The 22,018-nt window shown below is 56.4% G+C and overlaps 7 protein-coding genes across 7 annotated transcripts; 2 read left to right on the forward strand and 5 right to left on the reverse strand.

Annotated features, from left to right (window-relative positions):
* Positions 1 to 76: 76 nt before the first annotated feature.
* ISF_08264 (hypothetical protein) lies at positions 77 to 1,513 on the reverse strand (the record flags this gene model as incomplete). Its single annotated transcript, XM_018851867.1, has 1 exon — positions 77 to 1,513. The coding sequence occupies one exon, from the start codon at positions 1,511 to 1,513 to the stop codon at positions 77 to 79; it is 1,437 nt and encodes a 478-aa protein (XP_018700949.1).
* A 1,587-nt stretch (positions 1,514 to 3,100) lies between these two features.
* ISF_08265 (Major facilitator superfamily transporter) lies at positions 3,101 to 4,684 on the reverse strand (the record flags this gene model as incomplete). The annotated part of the gene is made up of 3 exons (XM_018851868.1): positions 3,101 to 3,992; positions 4,045 to 4,177; positions 4,237 to 4,684. The coding sequence occupies 3 exons, from the start codon at positions 4,682 to 4,684 to the stop codon at positions 3,101 to 3,103; spliced, it is 1,473 nt and encodes a 490-aa protein (XP_018700950.1).
* A 595-nt stretch (positions 4,685 to 5,279) lies between these two features.
* Positions 5,280 to 7,534, reverse strand: ISF_08266 (C6 transcription factor; the record flags this gene model as incomplete). Its single annotated transcript, XM_018851869.1, has 4 exons — positions 5,280 to 5,639; positions 5,704 to 6,001; positions 6,047 to 6,467; positions 6,517 to 7,534. The coding sequence occupies 4 exons, from the start codon at positions 7,532 to 7,534 to the stop codon at positions 5,280 to 5,282; spliced, it is 2,097 nt and encodes a 698-aa protein (XP_018700951.1).
* A 1,961-nt stretch (positions 7,535 to 9,495) lies between these two features.
* On the forward strand, positions 9,496 to 10,482 carry ISF_08267 (acetylxylan esterase precursor; the record flags this gene model as incomplete). The annotated part of the gene is made up of 3 exons (XM_018851870.1): positions 9,496 to 9,904; positions 9,956 to 10,035; positions 10,084 to 10,482. 3 exons carry the CDS (start codon positions 9,496 to 9,498, stop codon positions 10,480 to 10,482), a joined length of 888 nt encoding a protein of 295 aa, XP_018700952.1.
* A 1,561-nt stretch (positions 10,483 to 12,043) lies between these two features.
* ISF_08268 (membrane transporter) lies at positions 12,044 to 13,726 on the forward strand (the record flags this gene model as incomplete). Its single annotated transcript, XM_018851871.1, has 1 exon — positions 12,044 to 13,726. One exon carries the CDS (start codon positions 12,044 to 12,046, stop codon positions 13,724 to 13,726), a length of 1,683 nt encoding a protein of 560 aa, XP_018700953.1.
* A 1,022-nt stretch (positions 13,727 to 14,748) lies between these two features.
* On the reverse strand, positions 14,749 to 17,159 carry ISF_08269 (acetolactate synthase; the record flags this gene model as incomplete). Its single annotated transcript, XM_018851872.1, has 3 exons — positions 14,749 to 14,807; positions 14,874 to 16,729; positions 16,999 to 17,159. The coding sequence occupies 3 exons, from the start codon at positions 17,157 to 17,159 to the stop codon at positions 14,749 to 14,751; spliced, it is 2,076 nt and encodes a 691-aa protein (XP_018700954.1).
* A 1,952-nt stretch (positions 17,160 to 19,111) lies between these two features.
* ISF_08270 (Zinc finger, C2H2-like protein) lies at positions 19,112 to 20,951 on the reverse strand (the record flags this gene model as incomplete). Its single annotated transcript, XM_018851873.1, has 2 exons — positions 19,112 to 20,766; positions 20,816 to 20,951. 2 exons carry the CDS (start codon positions 20,949 to 20,951, stop codon positions 19,112 to 19,114), a joined length of 1,791 nt encoding a protein of 596 aa, XP_018700955.1.
* Between the last annotated feature and the right edge of the window lie 1,067 nt (positions 20,952 to 22,018).

The raw sequence follows: 22,018 nt of genomic DNA on the forward strand, positions 1-22,018 counted from the left end.
TTCCGTTTTTCCTCTTCTTCTTGCTTTCCCTTTTCTCGTCTTCCTTTTCCTCTGCTTCCTTTCGCTCCTTGGATATCTAATCCTCTGACTTCTGCCCCTCTGACTTCTGCTCCTCTGACTTCTGCTCCTCTGCCTGTTGTTCCTGCTTCCCCGCCTCCACCTCCGCCTTCTGCTCCTCTGAATTGGATTGCTTCTGTTCATTCAACTTTCTTTCCTTCGAAGCTATGAACAGTGCGTGATGCTTTGCTATAGCTGCCACCTGCACCGCCTCCTTGTGCTGCTCAATGAACCTCTTCACCTCGTCCTCCTTGTAGAGACCGTCTGCGTCGAGCATGGATTCGTCAAACTGTACCCCGTAGCTTTCATCGCGCTCCAGTATAATCTTCTTGAGGCCCTTTTCCAGGCATCCGCGCGTGGTCATGGCCATGTGAGCCGTACAGTCCGGCGTCAGTAGCGGGGCAACGCCCTTGATGAGGTCGTCCCGGATACGGGAACGCTGGCTCTCACGCCGGAACTCGCGCTGGCGGTTCTCGAACAGGTTTCGCACGCCAAATACCTCCAGCGCGTCCGCAGTGACTTCTTCCCGCGACATCTGCTCGACTGCGAAGCGCCCCTCGAGCCGACACCGCTGGCAGAAGCCCTCCCTCCAGGCCTTGAAGACGGGTCGGGTCTTGAGGCGGTGCCGATCGCTGTACTTGAGGTTTTCCAAATCCTCTTGGAGACCTTTGATACCTAGATCAGGTTTGACATACATCATGCGGCAGAGCGCGACGTACTCGAACATGGCGTCCGGTGTGGCAAAGGGCTCGTCGATCCAGATGCACTCATACTCGGCACCGGTGTGCGGCAGCCCGAGGAAGTCGAGCACACGATTCGGGTCCGAAGTGAGGTGCACCTTGGCTAGTTTCTTATTCTTTTTCTCAATCTCGGGGATGCGGAGGTACATGCCCGTGTCGTCGATTGTGAGTCCGTACGGTCGGACGAGGCATCCGATGATGTTCCAGATGTCGCCGTGTGCGTGTTTGAAGAGCATCCAATTGTGCTCCTCAAGACTGGGGGAGATGCGGACGTCGACTTGGATGTACTTTTGCTCTTTGTCGGGGGAAGAGCCAGGGGAAGAGGGGGCCGCCGCGGAGGCATCATCAGCGGCATCGGGTGTGACCTGGTCATCAGCGTCGGTCGGCCATGGTATGGCGAGGTTAGAGGATGACTTTTCGGCGAACTGGGTGCGTTTTGAGCCGAGAAGAGTAGCCAGCTCGTGGATGAGCTCATACCCGGGCTCTGTATCGCTGAGAGGCTGAGGGGGCGGCGGGGCTTCTGGACGGCGTTGGAAGACGAGAATGTCAATGTCACCAAAGTCCTTCTTTCCCGGACCGTCGATGGGTGAGTCGACGTGGACGTAGAGTTTGCGGAGGAGAGCCTGGCAACGCTGCTTCTGCGCATGGTAGATGCTGGGCAGCATGCGCGGAGTGCGCAGCGGAGCTCTGCCGCAGGAAAAGGCAGAGCCACCCATGGCAAAGGGTGAGATGAGATTGCGCGAGAATATTGAATATCAAAGGCTGCTTGAGGGGATAGAAGATGGGGATGGATGGTGGTAGATAATATTATCTGTTGGGCGAGCGTGATGTTGTACGGCTAAGTTAGTTGTGAGTCAGTCAGTGAGTAAGGCGGGCGTGATGCTCAAGTTGGGCGTGCTCCGTTTCCCGCTTGAGAGGGAACGCTGTGGTGGGGGAGTTGTTGAGAAGGATCAATGGGAATTTATTCATTCACAGTTTTTTGAGATGGGAACTTTTTGGGTCCGTTGTTGATTTGATGAGAAAGCTTTTACCCATTCACTGCGGTTCGCAGTTTCTTTAGCGGTGAATTTGCAAGACAATATCTAGTTCGTGGTGCAGGTAATTCTGTGCTCTTTTTGTTTTTAATATTTTATTAGAACCCTCCGTTTGTAATATTTGTGAACCAGAACGTCTTTCATATAAACGCTCGTATTTCCCTTCGAAACGTACGTAATCCGTATTTCGCCGTGAGACAAATTGTGCGACTGAGCTGGGCATGACAGCGAGATGACACCAATTAATGCCGCGCGTCAATGTCGTGCAGAACAGCATCATTTACCCAATCCGTTACAGTCAAGGCCTCAAAAATGAACCAAAATTAGGCCGTTCTTTTGTGCTACAACATCAACCACCGCTGCACTTATTTAAGCGCCGCCTGCACAACCGCGCCCTCGTCAGTCGGTGCCTAAAAAACTATGTTGACGAGTACGAGCCGGCGGCAACACACACAGGAGGGAATGCGCACAGAGGAAACCGGAACAATGTACGAGGCCACAAAGGACAAGAAGCACGACTTATGGGTGTATTTATTCCTGCTGCGTCGGCAGGCTGGAGGGTTACTCTGCTAAGCCTTTCCCTGTTCACGCGGACCTCCGTTTTGGAACGACTACCGCCTGTCGACATGCATGTGCGGCTTTCCACAGAGTCGGAGAAGAGATGATGCATCGTTGGTCATGCGACGGTGACAATGCTTCCAACTATCCTGACAGTTATAGCCGTTGTGGCGACCGTTCGCGTTAGCACAGTCCTGTAGACGGATGCAGGCTCAGAAACGGTTCTTGGCCTCGTCATGCCGACTCTAGTCTCCTTCCGCTCCATCATATGCCGCCTCATCGATGGACAGGTAATCTGCAAGCATCGCTGGCTCCTCTCAACCGATGCAAGCTCCTGACTGAGACAGCGAATGTAAGAAGAGACTCGGCCTTGCGAGGACAGCGGAGGCGGCATTACGACGGCTGCACTACTAGAACCGGTCGGCTCAACGCGCACGCTGTCACCGCGGGGCCTGACAGGTGTCACACGGACAGTGATGCCATGTGGAACGTGACGCTCCAGCTGCCGAGAGCACCCAAGCTCGCCATCCCTGGCTCGCCGGAAAGCGGCAAGTCTGCGCATCCTCGAGATGGGTGAGGGTAGGTTTATCAACATGACTGATATCCTGTTCGCTGGACAGCAATACCAGCGAAATCTGTACCCTCCCAAGAAAGATATTTCTGAAACACGTTACACTAGAATACATGTACAGAGACGGCTGCGTAGCGACTCTACTTTTGCCGCACGAAGATGAGGATCAAAAACGTACACAGCTGCAGCACACCGGCTGCCAAGAAGGGCAAGCCGTACCATGACTGTCCCCATTCCAACCCGACACGGAACGCGCTGGCCATGACCGGCCCGGCGAGCATAGAGCCGGTGGCACTCATCGTCGACACACACGCGTAGACGGTGCTCTGCTGCGTGACGCCCGCGCGCTCCGCGACCGCGATGATGACGCTCACAATGGACGGCATGTATCCGCGCTGGCACTCGTACAGGGCGACCGCGAAGACGAACGCGGGTCCCGTCGGTGCCAGCGCCGTCAGGAAACTGCCGAGGACCTGGACGGCGCCGCTGCCGCGCGCGAGCCAGAGGTCCTTGCTCAGCGCCGGGCCGCCGCGCCGGAGGAGCAGCCAGCTGAGCGCGGGCAGCACGAGCACGAGCGTGGAGAGGTTGGCGGCGGAGGCGACGGAGGAGAGCAGGCCGGCCTGGGCCCAGGTCCAGCCGAAGCGCTTGGTGGCGTACTGCAGCCGGAAGGTGGTCTCGTAGGCGCCGAGCGTGGTGAAGACGACGCTGCCGAGGAGGAGCGTGAGGAGCAGGTCGGGCCCGAGGAAGACGAGACGGAGGGTGGTGGCGGCGGAGGCGACCACGTCGGCTACGCGAGCGCGGATGCTGGTGGGCGGGGAGGAGGAGGAGGAGGAGGAGGAGGAGGATGGGGCAGGGGTGTTGCGGAGACGGCGAGGCATGGCGAAGCCAGGGATGGCCATGAGGCCAAGAAGCGCAACGCCGACGGTTTGAGCGGCGACGGGGCCACCGCGGCTCATGACGAAGTAGACGACGGGGCCGGTGAGGAAGGCGATGGAAGTGCTGTAGGCCTGTATGTAGAAGAAGAGGGTGGTTCTATGTGTTTGTTAGTAGGAAGGAAAGGTACAGGCTGTCTGAGGAGGATTACCTGTTCTTTTCGTCGACGAGGCTGGCGCCAACGAGGTAGCGCATGGCGACATAGGTTGCGCCGCCGCCGCCGATGAGCGTCATACAAGACGAGGCGTATATCCAGCGGACGTTGAATATTTGAGGATTAAGGCCTGGAAAGGAGTCAGTGGGACGCGACCTCGTAAAGAAAGCCCAGGGAGGGTGAACGCACAGACGAGGAGGTGTCCTCCCTCGGATAGGAACTGGCCGACCCAGACGAGCCCGAGGACGATGTTGGGCCCGTATCTGTCGGCGACGACACCGTACGGGATGGACATGAGCAGACCGGGTATTACGGAGATGGTATTCTCCATGCCGATGATCCACGCGAGGTCCGCCTGCACGGCCTCGTGCTTGCACCGGGGGTCGCCGTAGGGCTGGGTCACGTCCGGGAAGCGCGTGCGGCAGAGGGAGCCCTCGACGAGGGCGGCGACACCGGCGGCGACGAGCGCAGCTGCGAACTCGACGACCGTGAGGATGATCAGGAACGGCACGGCGGTGCGTAGCAAGCCTGGTTGCGTGCTTGTGATTGTGGTGTTGGAGGAGGATGAGGAGGAAGGGAGGAGAGGCGCCGTCTCGCCGGCGTGCGCGCCGGGATCTGCGCGTTCTATCTCGCTCATCACAACGACGTATCAGGTGTTAGTGCTTGAACATGAATGAGGCGTCTGATGGTGAAGAAGTCGAGTGAAGATGAAGGAAGTTGAGTGAGGTTGAGTGAGCCTGGACGAGGGCTGGTTTGGGGTGATGAACGGACGGGACGTGAACCCGTCCGTAAGCTCGGACCACGGAGTGGAGCTAGCCTCCGAATGGAGTTGGGGCGGTTGACTTTCCTGTTTGGAAAAGTTGATGGTGCCAGAATGAAAAAGTTCCATGAAGGATTTACGCTAATTAAAAATTACTTGTTCGTGCGTATTAATCGTATGCGTGGCAGAGGGGTGCAGGAAGTATGCGTGGCTGAGGGCGGTCAGCAATGGGAGGGACGGGTAAAGCCGAAAGGCGGCGCAAGCATCTAGCCGAATCCTTCGAGCAACGTACAGTGAGCGGGTGGCATCTTGTATCTGTCCCTGTTATATATTTACCTCGATAGGTGAGCTATGTACCTAAGAAGGATGAGATATCTAACTGGGGACAGATACACGTTTCCACCCACTGTACATCCATTAATATTAACCTGTATCCATACATATCATACGTGATAGTACTGTGATAATGTCATCACCGCAGCCAATCAAACGTGTCCATCAACTCAAAGCTGAAATCAGGCTGATCAAAGACGCCCCAGTCGAGCAGCTCCGGCACGGCGGCGGCGCCATTGGCACCGAGGCCCGCGCCGCCGGCAGCAGCCATGTTCAGCGTGTAATCGAGCACGCGCTGGATGATGGCGCTGCAGTCGCGGCAGAGAGTCGCATTGGGCGCCGCGTCGCGCACCCAGTCGAAGAAGCCTATCAGCACGCTCAGCTGCTGGATAATGCTCGACCGCGTCACCTTGACGTCGAGCGGGTGATTGCCACGAAACGTCGGGTATAAAAGCTCCTGGCAGAGCACACCTGCACCAGGCGCACCATACGACAAAACCTGAACAGGTTAGCGGAGTGCGCTCTTTCTAGAGAAAGGTGGAAATGTTGGTGGTGACACGTACAATCCATTCAAAATTCCGCCGCATTGTCTGCATCGAGAAGCGGTCCTGGTTCATCCAAAAGTGCAGCGTCAGCGACACCATGGTCACGCTGACTATCAGCAGCTCCCCGTTGCCGACATAGTTGCACCGCTGCAAAAGACGCTCTGCAAAGAAAATGTTCTGCAGGTGCTCCAGATGCGTAAACGCCTTCATGTACGCCACGTTGGGTGGCACATCCGGTGACGCCAGATCGCTTGCGCAGAGTCGTAAACCGTCAGGAAACTGATCTGCCAAGGAGCACTGTCGACTTCGCAAATCCCTAAAACAGTCAGCTTTACCCCCTCATGTCAGTCAGGCAACGTACAATAGATAGTCAACGTTGAGGCTAGCCTTTCCCAGCGTCGCCTCGATGAGCTCATCGCGAATCATGGAAATCATGAACCGCGCGCGGATCGCAGTGCTCGCATACAGCCTGCCAGCCGTGTTCCACCCGTTGGCATCGAGCGACTTCGCCGCACGCTGGAGCCGCGTGGGGTCCAGTAGGTCCTCGTCGGCAATGTCGAGCGGCATGGGCGCGGAAAAGTAGCGGTGGCTAATGAATGGCGGCCGCCCGGTAAAGGCGACGCCGAGCTTATCGCGGGTGAAGACGTGCACGGCAATGCGCCGCTTATACTCGGAGTAGAACGTCGGTGTGTACGTGGCGGCCTCGTCCTCCTCGGTCGTCTGGGTCCCGAGAAATGTCATGAAGGCGATGCTGGACGCGCCCGTATCCCACGAGGACATGGCTGGTCATAGTCAGTATCTGTTGTGGCGGCGAGTTGGGCAGAGACTTACAGAGCTCGCCATCCACTAGCGAGTGAAGTGTGGCGAGGCGCCGGATCATGTCCAGGAGGAGTACGCTGGGGTTGCTAAAATGTTGCACGAGACGAATGCAGTATCCGAGGTTGATACGCGCCGCTTCGACGGAAGTGTTATTCGCAGACCGCACTAAGAGCGTCTTGTTGAGGGCGTCAAACATATCGGACGCGCGCTCCATGTGTGCCCACAGCAGCGCGATCGACTCCCACCGCAGGCTGTTGGCACTGCAGAACGCTTCAATCCAGGCCTTACAGTCCGGGTAGTCGTCCTGGAACGGGCGGGCCGTATTGTCGCAGAGCATTCGGGCGAGAGCCTCGAGTGCAGCAGCCTCGCCGAGGTGCCGTGACGCCGCAAACATTCGCCGTAGGTTGCGGACGATGCGGTCGACGGCGATATACGTCCAGCCGCGGGGCTCGACAGTGCCGTCGAGGTACGCCATCTGCGCGTCGCGCTGGCCGGGCAACCCACGCAGTACGACAAGGCACATCTGACGGATCATGTACGGAAGCTCCTGAAAGGGTACGGCCGGTTGGTTTGGTGTGTCGGGGTTATAGTCGACGTCGTCGGGAGAGCCCGCGCTTCCGCCGAGCAGCAGCAAGCTGCTCTGCGTTTCTTCAAGGACTGAGGTGTGCCCCAGGCGGGCGCTCGGTCGAGGCGTGGGCAGTCCGACGACGGGTGGCGGCGAGACGGAGGACTGTGTGGCTAGGTCGAGCTCGACAGGGAGCGGGAGCTGCAAAGGCGGCAGCAGCGGCGGCAGGGGCGGCGGCTCCGCGACGGAGGACGCGGTGATGAGGCCATCGGACAGCTGCGACGAGGGCTCCCTGCTGACCCGCTTGATCGCCGAATGCCCGCCCGAGTAATTGCATCGCGAGCCGATGTTCTTCTTGAAGCAGCGCGTGCAGACGGGTTCTCGGTGGTCGCACGACACCTTGCGGGCGCGGCAGGGGTCGCACGCGGCAAGACGGCCGTTGGGGCGACGGTGCGTGGTTTCCATGGGCGGAGTGACTCTGAGGGAAAGCTAGAGCATTGACTCGATGGGGCGCATCCTTTGGCGATGATGATGCATATTGGAATGTGGTGCGTTAGAAGTTGCATGTGGATGTATGGTTGCTCGAGCTTGACAATGACAAGGAAACCCGGTTCCGGAGGTGAGAACGCCACCAAACGGTTTAGCGGCGGGTGGCGGTGGCTGCTGCATGAGTAACAGCACATGGTTGTTGTTGTCTTGAAGGGATTCGGGAATGCATTGTTGGTTGATCCCTGAGATATAAATTAAACTCATTGAACATCTCAAAATTTATTTCACATTCTGGTGGAAACGTCATGTCGCTGCCCGCACAGCAAATGGCTTGCGTTGACCAGTTGGAGCCTCAAAGGAAATGTAAGTACCTTACAATTACCTCTAGCAGTAGTTCTGCGGTTCTTACGCATTGTGGTAAATATTTGTTGAGGTACCTTGAAGTAATAGTTCGAATCATAAACACCAATTGCCCCGTGAAGCAAACACTTGCAGCTAGCTCTCTGCAACATTAGATAGATCTCGATATCGGAGAGACATCTTTCCATCGTCGCCGACCTGCATAGAAAATAAACTATTATTATACCTAGTTCTGCAAGACTCACAACCCAGTGATTAGGCCCATAACTATTGCCCGTAAGTCTCGGGTGACGTGAAATTTATAGATTGATCTATACGACATCCAGAGTACAACCAGGCGAGCCATCTGGCCACTATCTACCACCAGAGCCATGCGACAATATCGACGAAGACGTCAGGAGTCCACATGGTAGAAATGAGAGTGGAAAGTTGGCACATTGGAGAATGACTTAAAAACAGAACAAGAAGAAAGGAGCATATATTCAATTTATGTGTACATGTATATCGCGGATAATGTTGCTATAGTGCACTGTTTTGGAGTCCAGTTTCCCCGCCCACTGACTGAGCGAGTGGATTGGAGAAAAATTGGATCCAGCACTGGCAGCTGCTGTTGCGAGCTGCGAGGCTGGCAACCAGTATCAGCCGCCAGCTTGCGTTTGCTCACCATAATCTTCAAAACTCAACCGTCTCTCGCCATCACTACTCTGTGTCATCATCAGCCTTTCTCAATTACAATCCGGAACATCTCGTCTGTCACCTTCACAGCATTCAGATGCCAAGATGCACACGGTCTTGGCAAGCATCGCGCTCCCCACGAATCGTCCACCACCAACACCGTACCCACGAGCCACTTCCCCAGACGAACGAGTAATACTTCAAGCCCATCGTTGCCTGGACCGCCTATAACCCAGCTTACCAGTCTAATCCCGCCGCACCGCAACGCTAGTTCAATAATCCGTTGCGCAGACGTTGCAAGGCTAAATTAACGGCGGCCGTACGACACCTGCAGCTCGGGACACACGGGTCCGCGTGGCTCCTCTAGATTACTGATAGCGTGTTACGCGGCCACTGTTAGACAGTGTTAGTGACAGGCCAGGCACGCACTGGCCAAGGATTTGACTTTTCAAATGCCAGACGATAGTAACAAATCTTTCCGAGTGTTACGATCCGGCCCGGCACTTGGGCCATATCGTCGCTCAATTCACGACAAAAGTCGACAACAACTCAGGATCATTAACGGCTCAAACTCGTCATAACCAGCTGCGACGCACAATCTCTATGGAAATGCATTAACTAGGAAATCAAGCCGCGCTAACTGTCAATGCATACGCCCGGTGCCTTTCCAGGAAGGTTGGGCCGTCAGCCCCACCAATATCAGCTTCATTCCAGCTTTTAGGTGGCTTGTTAGTCGACTTCACGGACCGGGCCAGCCGAATGACGGCTGACACAGCCCCAGGCAGCTGGATCCTTTTTTCGAATAAGAAGGCTCTGGCGGAACCTGGGGTCCGATTCACTTTTTGTTCCTGTCTCGTGCCCGTCTTCTCTTTTGCCGTCGTCGTCCTTTTACAACCCCCGCAATGCGTACCGCTACCCTCTCCGCCGCTGCCCTCTTGGCTGGCTCCGCCATGGCCGCCGAGTGCTCCCAGGGCCTACACATTCTCGTCGGTCGCGGCACCGGCGAGGCCGCGGGCCTCGGCGAGACGGGTGCCCTCGCAAAGAACATCAGCGCGCTTGTCCCCGACTCCGATATTGTCGCCATCGACTACCCGGCCACTCTCTCGGACCCCAGCTACGACGTTTCTGAGAAGGACGGCGCCAAAGATGTCTACAACAAGGTCACCCAGTACCACAAAGACTGCCCCGGCCACAAGATGGCCTACCTCGGGTGGTCCCAGGGTGCCCAGATTGCGATCAACGCGTTTTGCGGCGGCCAGGGTGGACTCTTTGGCACCGATGCTGCGATTCCCGCCGATGCGGTTCAAGATGGTGAGCCACAACTTTGCGCAAGCCCGCGCCAGTGCAAGCTAACGAAGATAGTTGTCGCGATTGCCATTTTTGGCGACCCAAGCTTCAACCACACTGCCCCCTACGTCAAAGGCACCAGCACTGCTGACGGCGTACGTTTCAAGCCCGTATGGGAATGCACCTGCTAACTCAGCATCTAGCTCTTTGTGCGAAACGGCATTGGTGCATGCGCCAACTTTACCAACAAGATCGTGTCCTTTTGTGACACTGGCGATGTTTACTGCAGCAGCGGACAGAACCGCTCGGTCCACGGCCTATACCTGGTCAACTACCCCAAGGAGATGATCAATTTCGTTGTCAGCGGCTACAACAAGGCCACGGGCAGCAACGTAGGCGGTGGCAACAGCACGGTAACGACCGCTAGCCCTACGGCCAGCTCCAGCGCCAGTGTGAGCGGTGGCAGCAGCAGCCAGGCGAGCCCTACGTCGAGCACCTCACCCACGGCCACGAACAACAAGAACGCCGCTGCCGGCCTTTCGACTGGCCTGATGTATGCTGTGCCTGTTGCTCTGGGTGTCGCGGCCCAGATGCTTCTGTAGGCAGCACGTGACGGGAGCGCGTTGTAATGGTACGATCATGGCATCTATAAAATCAACTAATAATGTCAAACTGGTCAATTTTGGATAATGAAATTTGGACATACCCAAGGATGATGAATCTGAAACTGTACAGAGGCTGGGGCCAAATCAAGCGTGAATGAGGCTCTGTGCATGATAACTTGCAGCAGGAGTCAGTGATCGCGGCTAGCGCATCTTATGCACCTCTCAGGCCCGATCTGGAGAATATGTCGATCAGCTTGGCTGTGAGCATACTGGGGAGATGGTGGCAGTTGGGGTAGGGGGACATATACGTCCCGAAGGCGTTTTACTCTTCTCTCGACCCGACAATTCTGATCTTGCCTCTTTCGTGCCGACTACGCTACGCAGGACAGAGTTCGTCTCGCTCTCCGCGGCCTATGGCGCCATGTCGTCGTCGTCGTGGCCATCGCGTTCTCGGCAGGACGGCACATCGAGGGGAACGAGCAAGAGTTCACAGAAACTATGATCGTGCCGAGATCCGCGAGGATTTAATATCTTATTCACATGGGCCAATGGTCTCAGAGTTGCGTGTCACGACATGTGCGACGCGCTCGGACACAGACGCAGTGCCGGCACCCGACATAGCGATGCATCTATGTAACGTCAGATTCGATCTACGGCTTGTCAACATTTCCAGAGCCAATGAAGAATTCTGATACAAGCAGAGGCGTTGCAAGATTGACGCCATGACTTTTTGAGAGTCCGGGGAAGCTCTGAGGCTCTGGTCCAGCATTGCATTGTCTCCGGGACGCGCGGGCACCGAGGCCAGGAAGCGGTCAGGAAGCTGCGGGGAAAAGACACCTCGATGGCCGCCTACCAGAAGATAACTGGAAGGCCATTTGAAATGACAAAGATGAATTTATAATATCTGCTTATAAATTTTTTCGAATAGGGCATTGGTTGGTATTGTTCAGTTTCTTGCTCGATTTGGCTCACCAGCTAAACCCAACGAGGCAGCCAAGGCGCAAATATGACGACTCCACAAAGGCTATATCTCTCGCCGGCGGTCGGCTTTAGTTTCTGGGATCATTATGGATTTTGTGGAATGTTATGGATCTTGACTCGATTCGGTAACTTTTCGAGATGGTTTTGCACAGATTTTTTCCCTTTTTTTTGGACGCGTTCCTGGGAATAATGTGCGGCTGTTCGGCAAACTCAAGATGCTACCCCAATGGGGCAGTTGGCGCTCATGCCTCTCAGTCAAAACCCCGTCGACCGGAGATGCAACCTTGTGAGAAAAAGCCTTTTCTATTAGTTATAGCGTTAACGGCAAAGATCAAGTATTGATGATTCCATTGTTTAGGGTGGGGTATCTTGCATCCAGGAACCTTGTATAAAAGCCATCCCGTCCTGGACCACCTTGACGTTGGTCGACCGACCAGTTCTCCAGACGACCTACGGATACTCTTGAAGTTATTTCTTCATAATCCAGCGACTGTGCATAGACGCCTGTCAGGATTCAATAAAACTTCTCTCCCCTCTGATGCCTTGAGTTGGGGCAACTCTCACATACACCCCGACCATGGCCTGCCAACAACCCGTCGTGGCGCCGGACAGCACCACCGTCGACCCGGGCCACAGCCTCGTCAAGTTCCTCTCCCGAGCCTCGAATCGCCATGACACATCCGCCGCCGAGCAAGGCATCTCTGCCTCCAACAACACCAGCATCGGCCTCACCGACGTCGAGATTGAGCGTCTCGGCCGCGCACGCCCGGCATGCTTCGCCACCTGGTGGGCCGAGATCGCCTTCGTCATCACCGTCGTCTCGTCCATGGTCATGAGCGAGTACTGGATCTCAGGCTTCAACATCATCCTGCCGCCCGTATCGCGTGACCTGGGCATGGCCGACGCCGAGCGCACCTGGCCCGCGTCGGTCGTCAACCTGACCACCGCCTCGCTGCTGCTCGTCTTTGCGCGCCTCGCCGACATGCACGGCGGCCGCACCGTCTTCCTCGCCGGCCACGCCTGGATGTGCGCGTGGTGCATCATCGCCGGGTTCAGCAAGAACGGCACCATGCTCATCGTCTGCCGCGCCATGCAGGGCGTCGGCGCCGCTGCCTTTGTCCCCGCCGGCCTGGCACTGCTCGGACAGACCTACCGGCCCGGCCCGCGCAAGAATCTCGTCTTCGCCGTCTGGGGCGCCCTCGCCTGCGTCGGCTTCTACGTCGGCATCTTCATGGGCGCCGTCACCGCGCAGTTCCTCACCTGGCGCTGGTTCTTCTGGATCGGCGCCATGCTCGTCGCATGTATCGTCGCCGCCGGCTTCCTCAGCATCCCGCGCGACCTGCACGCGCTCGACCCGACTATCAAGATGGACTGGCTCGGCGCCGCCACCATCGTCCCCGGCCTGACCCTCGTCGTCTTCGCCCTGACCGACGGCGGGCAGGCCCCGCAAGGGTGGAAGACGCCGTACATCTACGTGCTGCTCGTCGTCGGCCTGCTCTTCCTCGCCGCCGCCGTGTACGTGCAGGGCTGGGTCTCGGCGCAGCCGCTGCTGCCGGCGGACCTGTTCCGCCCCAAGTACATGAAGCGCCTCTGTGTGGTGCTCTTTTGCGCCTACGGCACTTTTGGTCTCTTTCTCTTCTACATCTCCTTCTATATTGAGACGGTGCTGCACATGAGCCCGATCCTCACCGCCGCCTGGTTCACGCCCCTCGCCGTCGGCGGCATGGTGCTTGCCGTCACCGGTGGCTTCATCATGCACCTGCTGCCGAACCGCATCCTCCTCCTCATCTCCACCGTCGGCTTCCTCGTCAGCGTGCTACTCCCGCCCCTCATCCCCGACCAGACCGGCCCCTCGTCCATGTCCACCGCGAAGCTCTACTGGGCGTACATCTTCCCGGCCATGCTGTGCGGCACCATCGGCGTGGACATCATGTTCAACGTGACCAACGTCTTCATCACCACCGCCATGCCGCACCGCCACCAGAACGCGGCCTCGGGCCTCATCAACAGCCTGCTCTACCTCGGCCAGGCATTCTGGCTCGGCATCGCGGAGCTCGCCGTCTCCGCGTCGGTGCAGACGCAGGGTGCGGAGAAGTTGGGCCTGCGCGCGCAGTACCAGATCGGCTTCTGGCTGGGCGTCGGGCTGTCGGCGCTGGCCCTGCTGCTGACGGCCACGGTGCGCATCGGGTCCGCGTCGGCGGCGCTGACGGCGGACGAGAAGGCGGCGCTGAGCGAGGCGGAGACGCAGGAGAAGCCGTAGAGGGGAAAAGGGATTTGGGGCGGTGTCTTTATGATTTTATGAAGCTTGCATTTTGTTTGCCGTTTGGCTCGCATAGACCACATACATAGATATAATGATGCATCAAGACTTAACTAACTTTGGCTCTTTTTTTTTCTGTATCAGCCTCGCATGCTAACTCTGGACTATTATCGCAACTATGCATTCATGCTGCATCCTCGCATGATCCAGCAGGGTGTCATTTTCTTCTCGAAAACCCCGTGCATCTCATAATTCCAAGTTTTTATAACCAGATTCCGTACATATCATGTTCCATCCCCTAGATTCGTTCGTAGCTTTCGCAATTTCCTCCAGCTATAACCATCGAAAAACCAAAGATTTAGACGTCAATAAGAATGTATTCATAGGATCGAGATCCGAGCTTGCGGAGATGGAACCCGGGTCGGCAGTTAACCCTCTTCTACCCGGCCCGGCCCCACCACACGCGGGTGGCTGACGCCGGCTAACTGAGGGTGAAAACCAACCGTCCCCCTCGATGTTTCTGAAAACCCTCATCGGTCAACAAACCGATCGAAACCCCTTCTTTTTTTTTTCCCTTTCGCGACATCTATGGGTGGCCATTCTTCACGGCCTAGCTCACTTCCCACCAAGTTCAGCGCGGCCGTCCTCGGACATCTAAGACAGCCTTTGACTTCCCCCCGCGACACGAGGATCGGGCACCCATCCCAGCCATCCGCAACGAACAATCCACAGCATCGGCGGATCGCGTTTACTACAGGCGAATCTTTCACATCAAACTTCTGAACATTTTCACGATACGACAAACAATACTGGCATCAAAAAAAGCCTCCAGCGAAGTATATTCGCCCGCGGCAACGTCGATTCAATATTACACCAAGGCTGAACCGGTCCCACGAAAAAGCAAAACGCCCGACAAGCTGTTACGGCTTGCTTTGCTATAACAAAGAAATAATATGAAAAGGGTAAAAAAGAGGTAAAATCACTTTTTAGATGCATCCACTCCACGGCTCCCATCCACGGGCTTACTGGTGCAGACCGCACGTCCGTTGCTTCATCAGCTCGCGGCGGGCCTTGTCCTTGTCTGCGATGGAATCAGTACACGATCGATAAATGGAAATGGGGGGAAGGCTATGACAAAAGAACGTACCTCCGTCAAAAACGAGAAACTCGTGCAGGGCAGACCCCGCGGGAACCATTGGCAGAACGGGCACCTTCTTGTCCGTCATCACCTCCAGGAGCGCCGGTCCGTCCGACTCAATCAGCCAGCGAAGGCTGTCAACCACGTCAGCCGGGTCCGAAACGCGTCGGCACTGCACGCGCATGGCCTCGGCAAGCTTAATGAAATCCGGGTTAGACTGGTGCGTGTGCGCGTAGCGGTCCTCGTAAAAGAGGTTCTGCCACTGCGTCACCATGCCCTGCTCCTCGTTATTCAGCACAATCACCTTAACGCCAATGTTAAACTGAGCAGCCGTCGAGAGCTCCGTCAAAGTCATGTTGAACGAGGCGTCGCCGTCAATGTCAACAACGAGAGCGTCCGGCTGCGCAACCTTGGCGCCAATAGCTGCGGGCAGGCCGTAGCCCATGGTGCCCAAGCCGCCCGACGTGATCATGGAGCGTGGGTGGCGCCAGCGGAAGTGCTGGGCAGTCCACATCTGGTGCTGCCCAACACCAGTCGAGATGTACGTCTCGCTCTTGCGGTCTGCGGTCAGGTTGCTGAGCTCCTCAATGACTGTTTGCGGCTTGATCAGGCCGCCGCGCTCGGTACGCTCGTAGTCGGACAAGGGCCACTTGGCCTTCCACTCGCCAATCTTGCTGAACCAGGCCTTGCGGTCCTCCATAGACCTAGGCTCGACCGAGTCCAGCATGTACCGCAGGTTGGAGGCAACGTCGCCCTCGATGGCCTCGGTGGCCTGGACGACTTTGTTGATGTTCTTGGGCATGATCTCGAAGTGGACGATACCACCACGCTTCTCAGCAGCGGCAGCCTTGGCGCCGGGGGCGAACTTGCTAATATTGCCAGTAACACGGTCGTCGAAGCGCGCGCCGAGGGCGATGATGAGATCGGCCTCCTGCATAGCCATGTTGGCATAGGCGGAGCCGTGCATGCCGAGCATGTGCAGGGACTTCTCGTCGAGCTCGTCAAAAGCGCCGAGGCCCTGGAGAGTGGTGGTGACGGGGATGGAGGCCTTGTCAGCGAGCTGCTTGAGGATCTCGGGGCCGCCGGGGGACTGGATGATACCCTGGCCGGCGTAGATGACGGGCTTCTGGGCTTTGTTGACCAGGTCAGCAACGCGCTGGATGGAGGCCTGGAGGAGACGGTCGCCGACCTCGAGGGCGGCCAGGGAAGCGGCAGAGGGAAGAGAGGGAAGGGCCGTGTCGGTGGGAATGGCGCGTCTCAGGATGCCGGCAGTGACGTCCTTGGGCAGGTCGACAAGGACGGGGCCAGGACGGCCGCTAGTGGCAATCTCGAAGGCCTCGTTGATGCGACGGGGCAGCTCGGCGACACTCTTAACCATGACGTTCCACTTGGTGCAGGCGCGTGAGATGCCGACGACATCGGCCTCTTGGAAGGCATCGCTCCCGATGGCAGTGGTGGGGACCTGACCGCAGAAGACGACCATGGGAGTGCCGTCAGACAAGGCGTCCTGCATCGGAGTGATGACATTGGTAGCGCCGGGACCCGATGTGACGAGAACGACGCCAGGTTTGCCAGAAGCGCGAGCATAGCCCTCGGCCATGTGGCCGGCGCCCTGCTCGTGGCGCGGCAGGATAAAGTCGAAGTGCTTGGAGTTGTAGATGGCGTCAAAGACGGGGAGAATGGCACCGCCAGGATAGCCAAAGATGTGCTTGACACCCTGACGAAGCATCATTTCGTGAAAGATTTCGCCGCCGGACTTGCCAATGAAGGACTCGTCCATTTCGCTTTTGCGGGGGTTGACGAGGGGTTGGACATGGCCTTGGGTTTCGGCGTTGAAAGCGGGACTGGGAACGGCGCGAACGGGGCTGGAAGTCTGTTAGCGAGGAGATTTGGACGAAGCGTGGAGATTGAAATGTAATTGGGTTGGAACCGAAGGGTGCTGGATGATATTGCGAGGCATGGAGTGACCGCCGGCATGGAAGAGGCCGACGATGGTTGTGCTCGAGCCACCGATGCCGGCTTGTCTCTGCGGAGGCGGAGACATGTTGGTCTGGTGTAGGCGAAGCACAACAAACACAACCGACGAACACTCCAAGCAGCTGCAAAACGAGGGCAAAATTTTCTTCCAGCTTACCTAGCGGTTGAGGAGGCGGTGGCGGCCGTTGCTTTATTTCTTTGCGATGCCGACGGCAGCTTTTTTTGAGCGCGGGAGGTGATGGGCGCCGTTGTGGAGGTGAAGGTGCGAGCTTGGCCCAAGACCTTGAAGGCCTTGGAGGCCTGGCGACTCCGAAGCATTGTGTAATTGTGTGTGATGCGACGAATAGGAGGACGTTGAACACAATAGGTTCGATGTGGAAGTCGTCACGAGACAGACGTTTGGCGGGGTTGTAGGTGAGAAGGAAGGGGAGGAAAAGGAAGAAGGGGAAAAAAAGGCTAAAAAACGGGTGGCGAGAAAGGAACCGGCCAAGGGAATGCAGAACTCTTCGACGCTGGAGGTTTGGGGTTTGTAGTGGAGTTTTTGGCGTCAATGGTCGATTTATAGCGCGTGTTGGGCCCTGTAACTTGCTGCAACCCGTCTTGGTTCGAGTCAGACCATGCTTAGCCCATGGTAGAGTCATCTAGGGCGCGACCGGAGCATCGCGGGAGCGTACAGAATCTAGCAATCTGGAGCTCCGAATTTTATACATAGATCAATCTCCTAGATATAACAGGCATACCAGAGCTAATTTACGTAGACACACCAATGTATGTCTTCAGCAAGAACTGTCCCAACCAACTAACTACACAGATTTTGTCGACAGTAACCGCATTTGACAACGCAAACGGTTGGAAAAAATTACACTCAAAATATCAACCCGTTACTAACAGATATATTCACATGCCTGCGGCGTCGGAGCTAAAATTACAAGTCACCAACTATAGCCACCTCCGCTAGCTTCAGCTTCATCAATCGCCTACAAGTACGGATACCTTGAGTATAGCAACTTATCCATATAATTAACCCCCAATACCAATGCTTGCCTAATCAACACCTCATCTATCCGTATGATATTCACCTCCACCATCCTCAATTGCCGACAGGGCCCATACAACCCATCGCATCTCTTAACTATAACCAACTCGGCGCCACCGGTTCACGCCTTGGCCGCGTACCACAAAATCTGCTCTTTGTACCACTCTTACTCATTCATTATTTCAGTATTCCCGTAGACGGAAATTCTTCCCAATCGCAGCCTACCTTGAATCCCTTCCCTTGTTTTCTCTCTTCCCCTTTTCTTCTTCCTTTTTCCCACTTCCTCTCAGGCACAGCATAACCCATCTTCATCCCCGCAACATCTCCCCCGCTATCGGACCTCCTCGGCTCCAGCCCCCATCGTGGGGCGGCCACTGCCTCCGACACCGGCTGCCGCTCACGGCCGACCAACCAGGGATAACACACTCCGGACAGTCTGCAGATTCATTCATGCACAGCACAAATCCGTGACCATCCGATGCTGCTATGCACACAGTCCTCAACACATCCATTGATCCTCGACTTATGCACACATCACCAACTCATACATGCACGCACTCCCACCTCTCCGTCAACTCTCAACATCCTCACACCCCATCAACACTGTCACATCCATCACATCCATGTCGAGTAATCATTTCATCATTCCTGTCTATTCTCGTATTTTATTCCATCTTGGAAGCAGCCAAGCCTGGCCAGTCCTTCTATATACAGTAACCTTCCGCGTGTATCCTCTTATCTTCTCCAAGTTCTCCATCCCGGAAACAAACACACCGTCAATGGTATATTGCAAGATGTAGTAGAAATCAACATTTCAAACAAAACAGAAAAAAGATAGTCGGGTGGTATATAATAACGATGCTGGTATCCCAGACAACAACTGCAACGGCGCCAAAACATCGACAACACAAAAACAAGCCGCCCCTTCGTCCTAATATTAGATATACATTATCATCCGAGGCGCTGGGCACAACGCCCGGAACCATGTCAAAGGAATGATGGAAATAAAAGTGAACCCGTGAAAGCGAGGCCCCAAAAAGGAGTGTTCTCGTGACGATGTTGTGTACGAGACCTGGCCAGAGCCCAAACGTACCAGGTAGAATATATAAAATGCTGTGCCCAAAAAAGGGCATGTGCGTTCGACGTCAAGTTAAAAACAAGTATAATAATGAGTGTTGAGAAGAATAAAGCCCAAGTGGACGGCAGTCATTGGGTCGCGCGACATGGCATCCGCCTACATGCCCATCGACGTCGGCAGCATCCCCATGTCCTGCGGTGGCATCTTCTTGCTCGGCCGCAGACTCTCCATGCTCATCACACGGCTCCATGAGCCAGGCCGCTTGTGTGGCGTCGGCGTCCCCGGACGTACCACCGTCGACGTCGGGCTGGCGTTCATCGCGTAGTTGTACATGCCACCGTTGCTGCCCAGCTGCGCGTGCGGGCTAGGGTGTTGTGCGTGGACCTGGTATTGCATGTGCATCCCTTCCATCTGTTGGTGGTGTTGGTGGTGGTGATGCATTCCGTCCACACCGTGCGACATTGGCGTGTCCATGCCCGTCCACGTCGCGTACGCCTGGTCCTGCCCCTGCAAGGGATATATCATCGGGCTCTCCATCGGCTGTTCCATCGGCTTGTGCATTACTGGCTGCTCCGGCGCAAACTTAGGCGCATCGTGCCACGCGGTCTCGTTGGGGATTTGGAACGGCGTGCCAGGGTGCGGGCCAGCCGCACCACCGTCCTCCGCCATAACGGTGTCCGGCACCATCTCCGTCACGGGCGTCGGTGTCGGCGGTCGAGACGCCCTCTTCGAGTTGCGCCCAGACAGTCGAAACACGGTTTGCGTGCTGGATCGATACTTGGAAAAGCTGAATGTCGATGAGCTGTCCTCCTCGCCCTTTACGCCCGGTGGCGAGGCGGACAGCGTAGGAGCATCAACGGGGCACTGGTTTCGATACGGGAGTTGGAAGTACGACTCGAGCTCCCCGGGCGGCGCCGCACCGGAAGCAGAGAAGGGTGCGTTGCCCAGGATAAACGCGAGGCGAACAATCTGAGAAATGTCGGATCCGAGATGACGGGCTTCCAGCATCCGCCTTAGATCGCCAGAAGAACGAGCGCGCCATTGCAACTGCTGGCGCTTCTCCTTAGGCCAAATACACGTCTTCCAAACTGGCTTCACTTGTTGCTGTCGCAACAGATTCTGAATCTGCACCTTGTACTCCCAGTTGCTAACGTCAAAGTCGTCCTCGAAGTGCTTGGCAATGTGTTCGAAATGTTTGTCGCGCGTGGCCGAGGCGTCTTCTGCCGAGGCAGCCTCAAAGAGACGATCGCGACACGTCGCAAACCCACAAGAAAAGACAACTTGTGGGCACAGATCGGCTCGAGCGGTGCTGTTGGGCAAGGCCTTCATGCGATGGGCTTCCTTAGCGTGTGTACTGTAGGCGCGTTCTGTAGAGAAGGACAGGTGGCAGCCCTTGGTGTGGCAGATCCAGACTACATCCGATCCGTGAAAGTTGTGCAAATGCTTCTTGAAGTCGCTCTTGCGGCCGAAGCCAACAGGACTGCTGTCAAGGTAGCACATGGGGCACTGGTACTTTTTACCAGTCGGTGCGATGAGTCGCGGAGACGGGTGAGAGGCTCCTTCGGCAATCATGGGCGATGGCACGGGGGCAGGCGAGTCGAGCCACGAGCGCTCAGCGAGCTTTCCGGCTTCTGCGTCGTGCATGGGGGGCATGTCTGCGACGACTTCGGGCCATGTGTGTTGAGTGTGGATGGAAGCTGCATCGGATCTGCACTGCGATGCTTCTGAACTCGTCCACGCCAGGGACGGTGCGCTCATGCTAGCACCAGCGCTACTCAGTAATGTGTTGGCGGAGAAGATGGAGGCGCGAGCTGATAGGTTAGCTACGTACGGTCCCGGCGGCATCCAACGATCACATACAAGACTCCCCATAGCCGGTCAAGGCATACATGATGCTAGAGTGTCCATACTTTTGGACGAGTGAGGTCAAAATCTGATGGTCTTCGTCTGTCAGAGGTTGAGGGCCACTTTCGTCGTGCCCGTTGAATGGAAACATGATGAGACGATGAAGGGAATGTCGAAAGAAGTCGGCGCCGTCGCGGGAGGGAATTAGATTATCGCTTCGTAATATGGCGCACAGGTTCAAAGTTGTCGCAGCCCAAGGAATTAGGATATCAAGCAAGAGCGGCGCAAGATATGCGGCACGGCCAACGCAGCAAAGATGGTGAGCTTGACAATCACACCGTCGAGTCAAGCCGAAGCGAGTCGGCGACGGGTGAGTGAGAGTCGAAAGAGATGCGTCCTGGTGGTTCGCGATGCTGTTGATGGCGTTCAAACTGAAATCGGGAATCCGTATGGGAACCGCTTGGACTAAAGGCACTGCCTCGAGCTGGAAAGGTGGACAGGTGTTGAAAGAGCGACGTTCAGGACGTAGCCGTCGGCGAAGTGTAGTACATAGGCCAGGGGGGAAGGACGGACGGGTAGTAATAAGAGGGACCGCGTCGCTGGGGGGTGTTGATATAAGAGAACAGAAACTGGGGCGAAGCGAAGAGCTTCTAGAATACCCAAAAGAAGGGATCACTCAGAGAAGACGAAACCCGCTGCAGAACCTAGCAGGAAAAAGTAAATGCGTCCAGCCGGACAGGCAAGGCAGGACGGACAGGCAGGCAAGGTTGTTTCGTTGTAACAGATGTGGGCATCAGGCTCCCCCTCTCTTGCGGCTGGGGCTGGACAATTGCCTGGTGTCGAGATGGTGTCGAATTGGCGTCACCCATCCAGTCCGCCATCCCCTGTCTCCCAAGGCCGACTGCCCCGTTTCAGGAACCAAGTCATTTCTCACCGCAGACCAAGGCCATCCTGAAACGTAGCGTCGGCAGGCCACCCATGCTGATGGGCCCGCTGACGGAGTCTGTGCAGACGCAAGTGGGTGTGGACGAAATGGCGTTGAAGGGCCTTTTTTTTTTAGTTTGGATTGTGTCGAGCCAACCAGGATGTCTCCCGCGAGGGTCTGACTAGGGTGAGCCCAGTCGTTGTCGTCTTTTGTGTTGGCAAGTTGCGTTGGCTGATCCTGGTCGCTCGAGTGGGCGACTGGCTCGAGTCTTGACACCTTGTGCGAGTAGCCGT

Source organism: Cordyceps fumosorosea (assembly GCF_001636725.1).
Source record: "Cordyceps fumosorosea ARSEF 2679 chromosome Unknown scaffold_28, whole genome shotgun sequence".
Lineage (NCBI taxonomy): Eukaryota > Fungi > Ascomycota > Sordariomycetes > Hypocreales > Cordycipitaceae > Cordyceps > Cordyceps fumosorosea.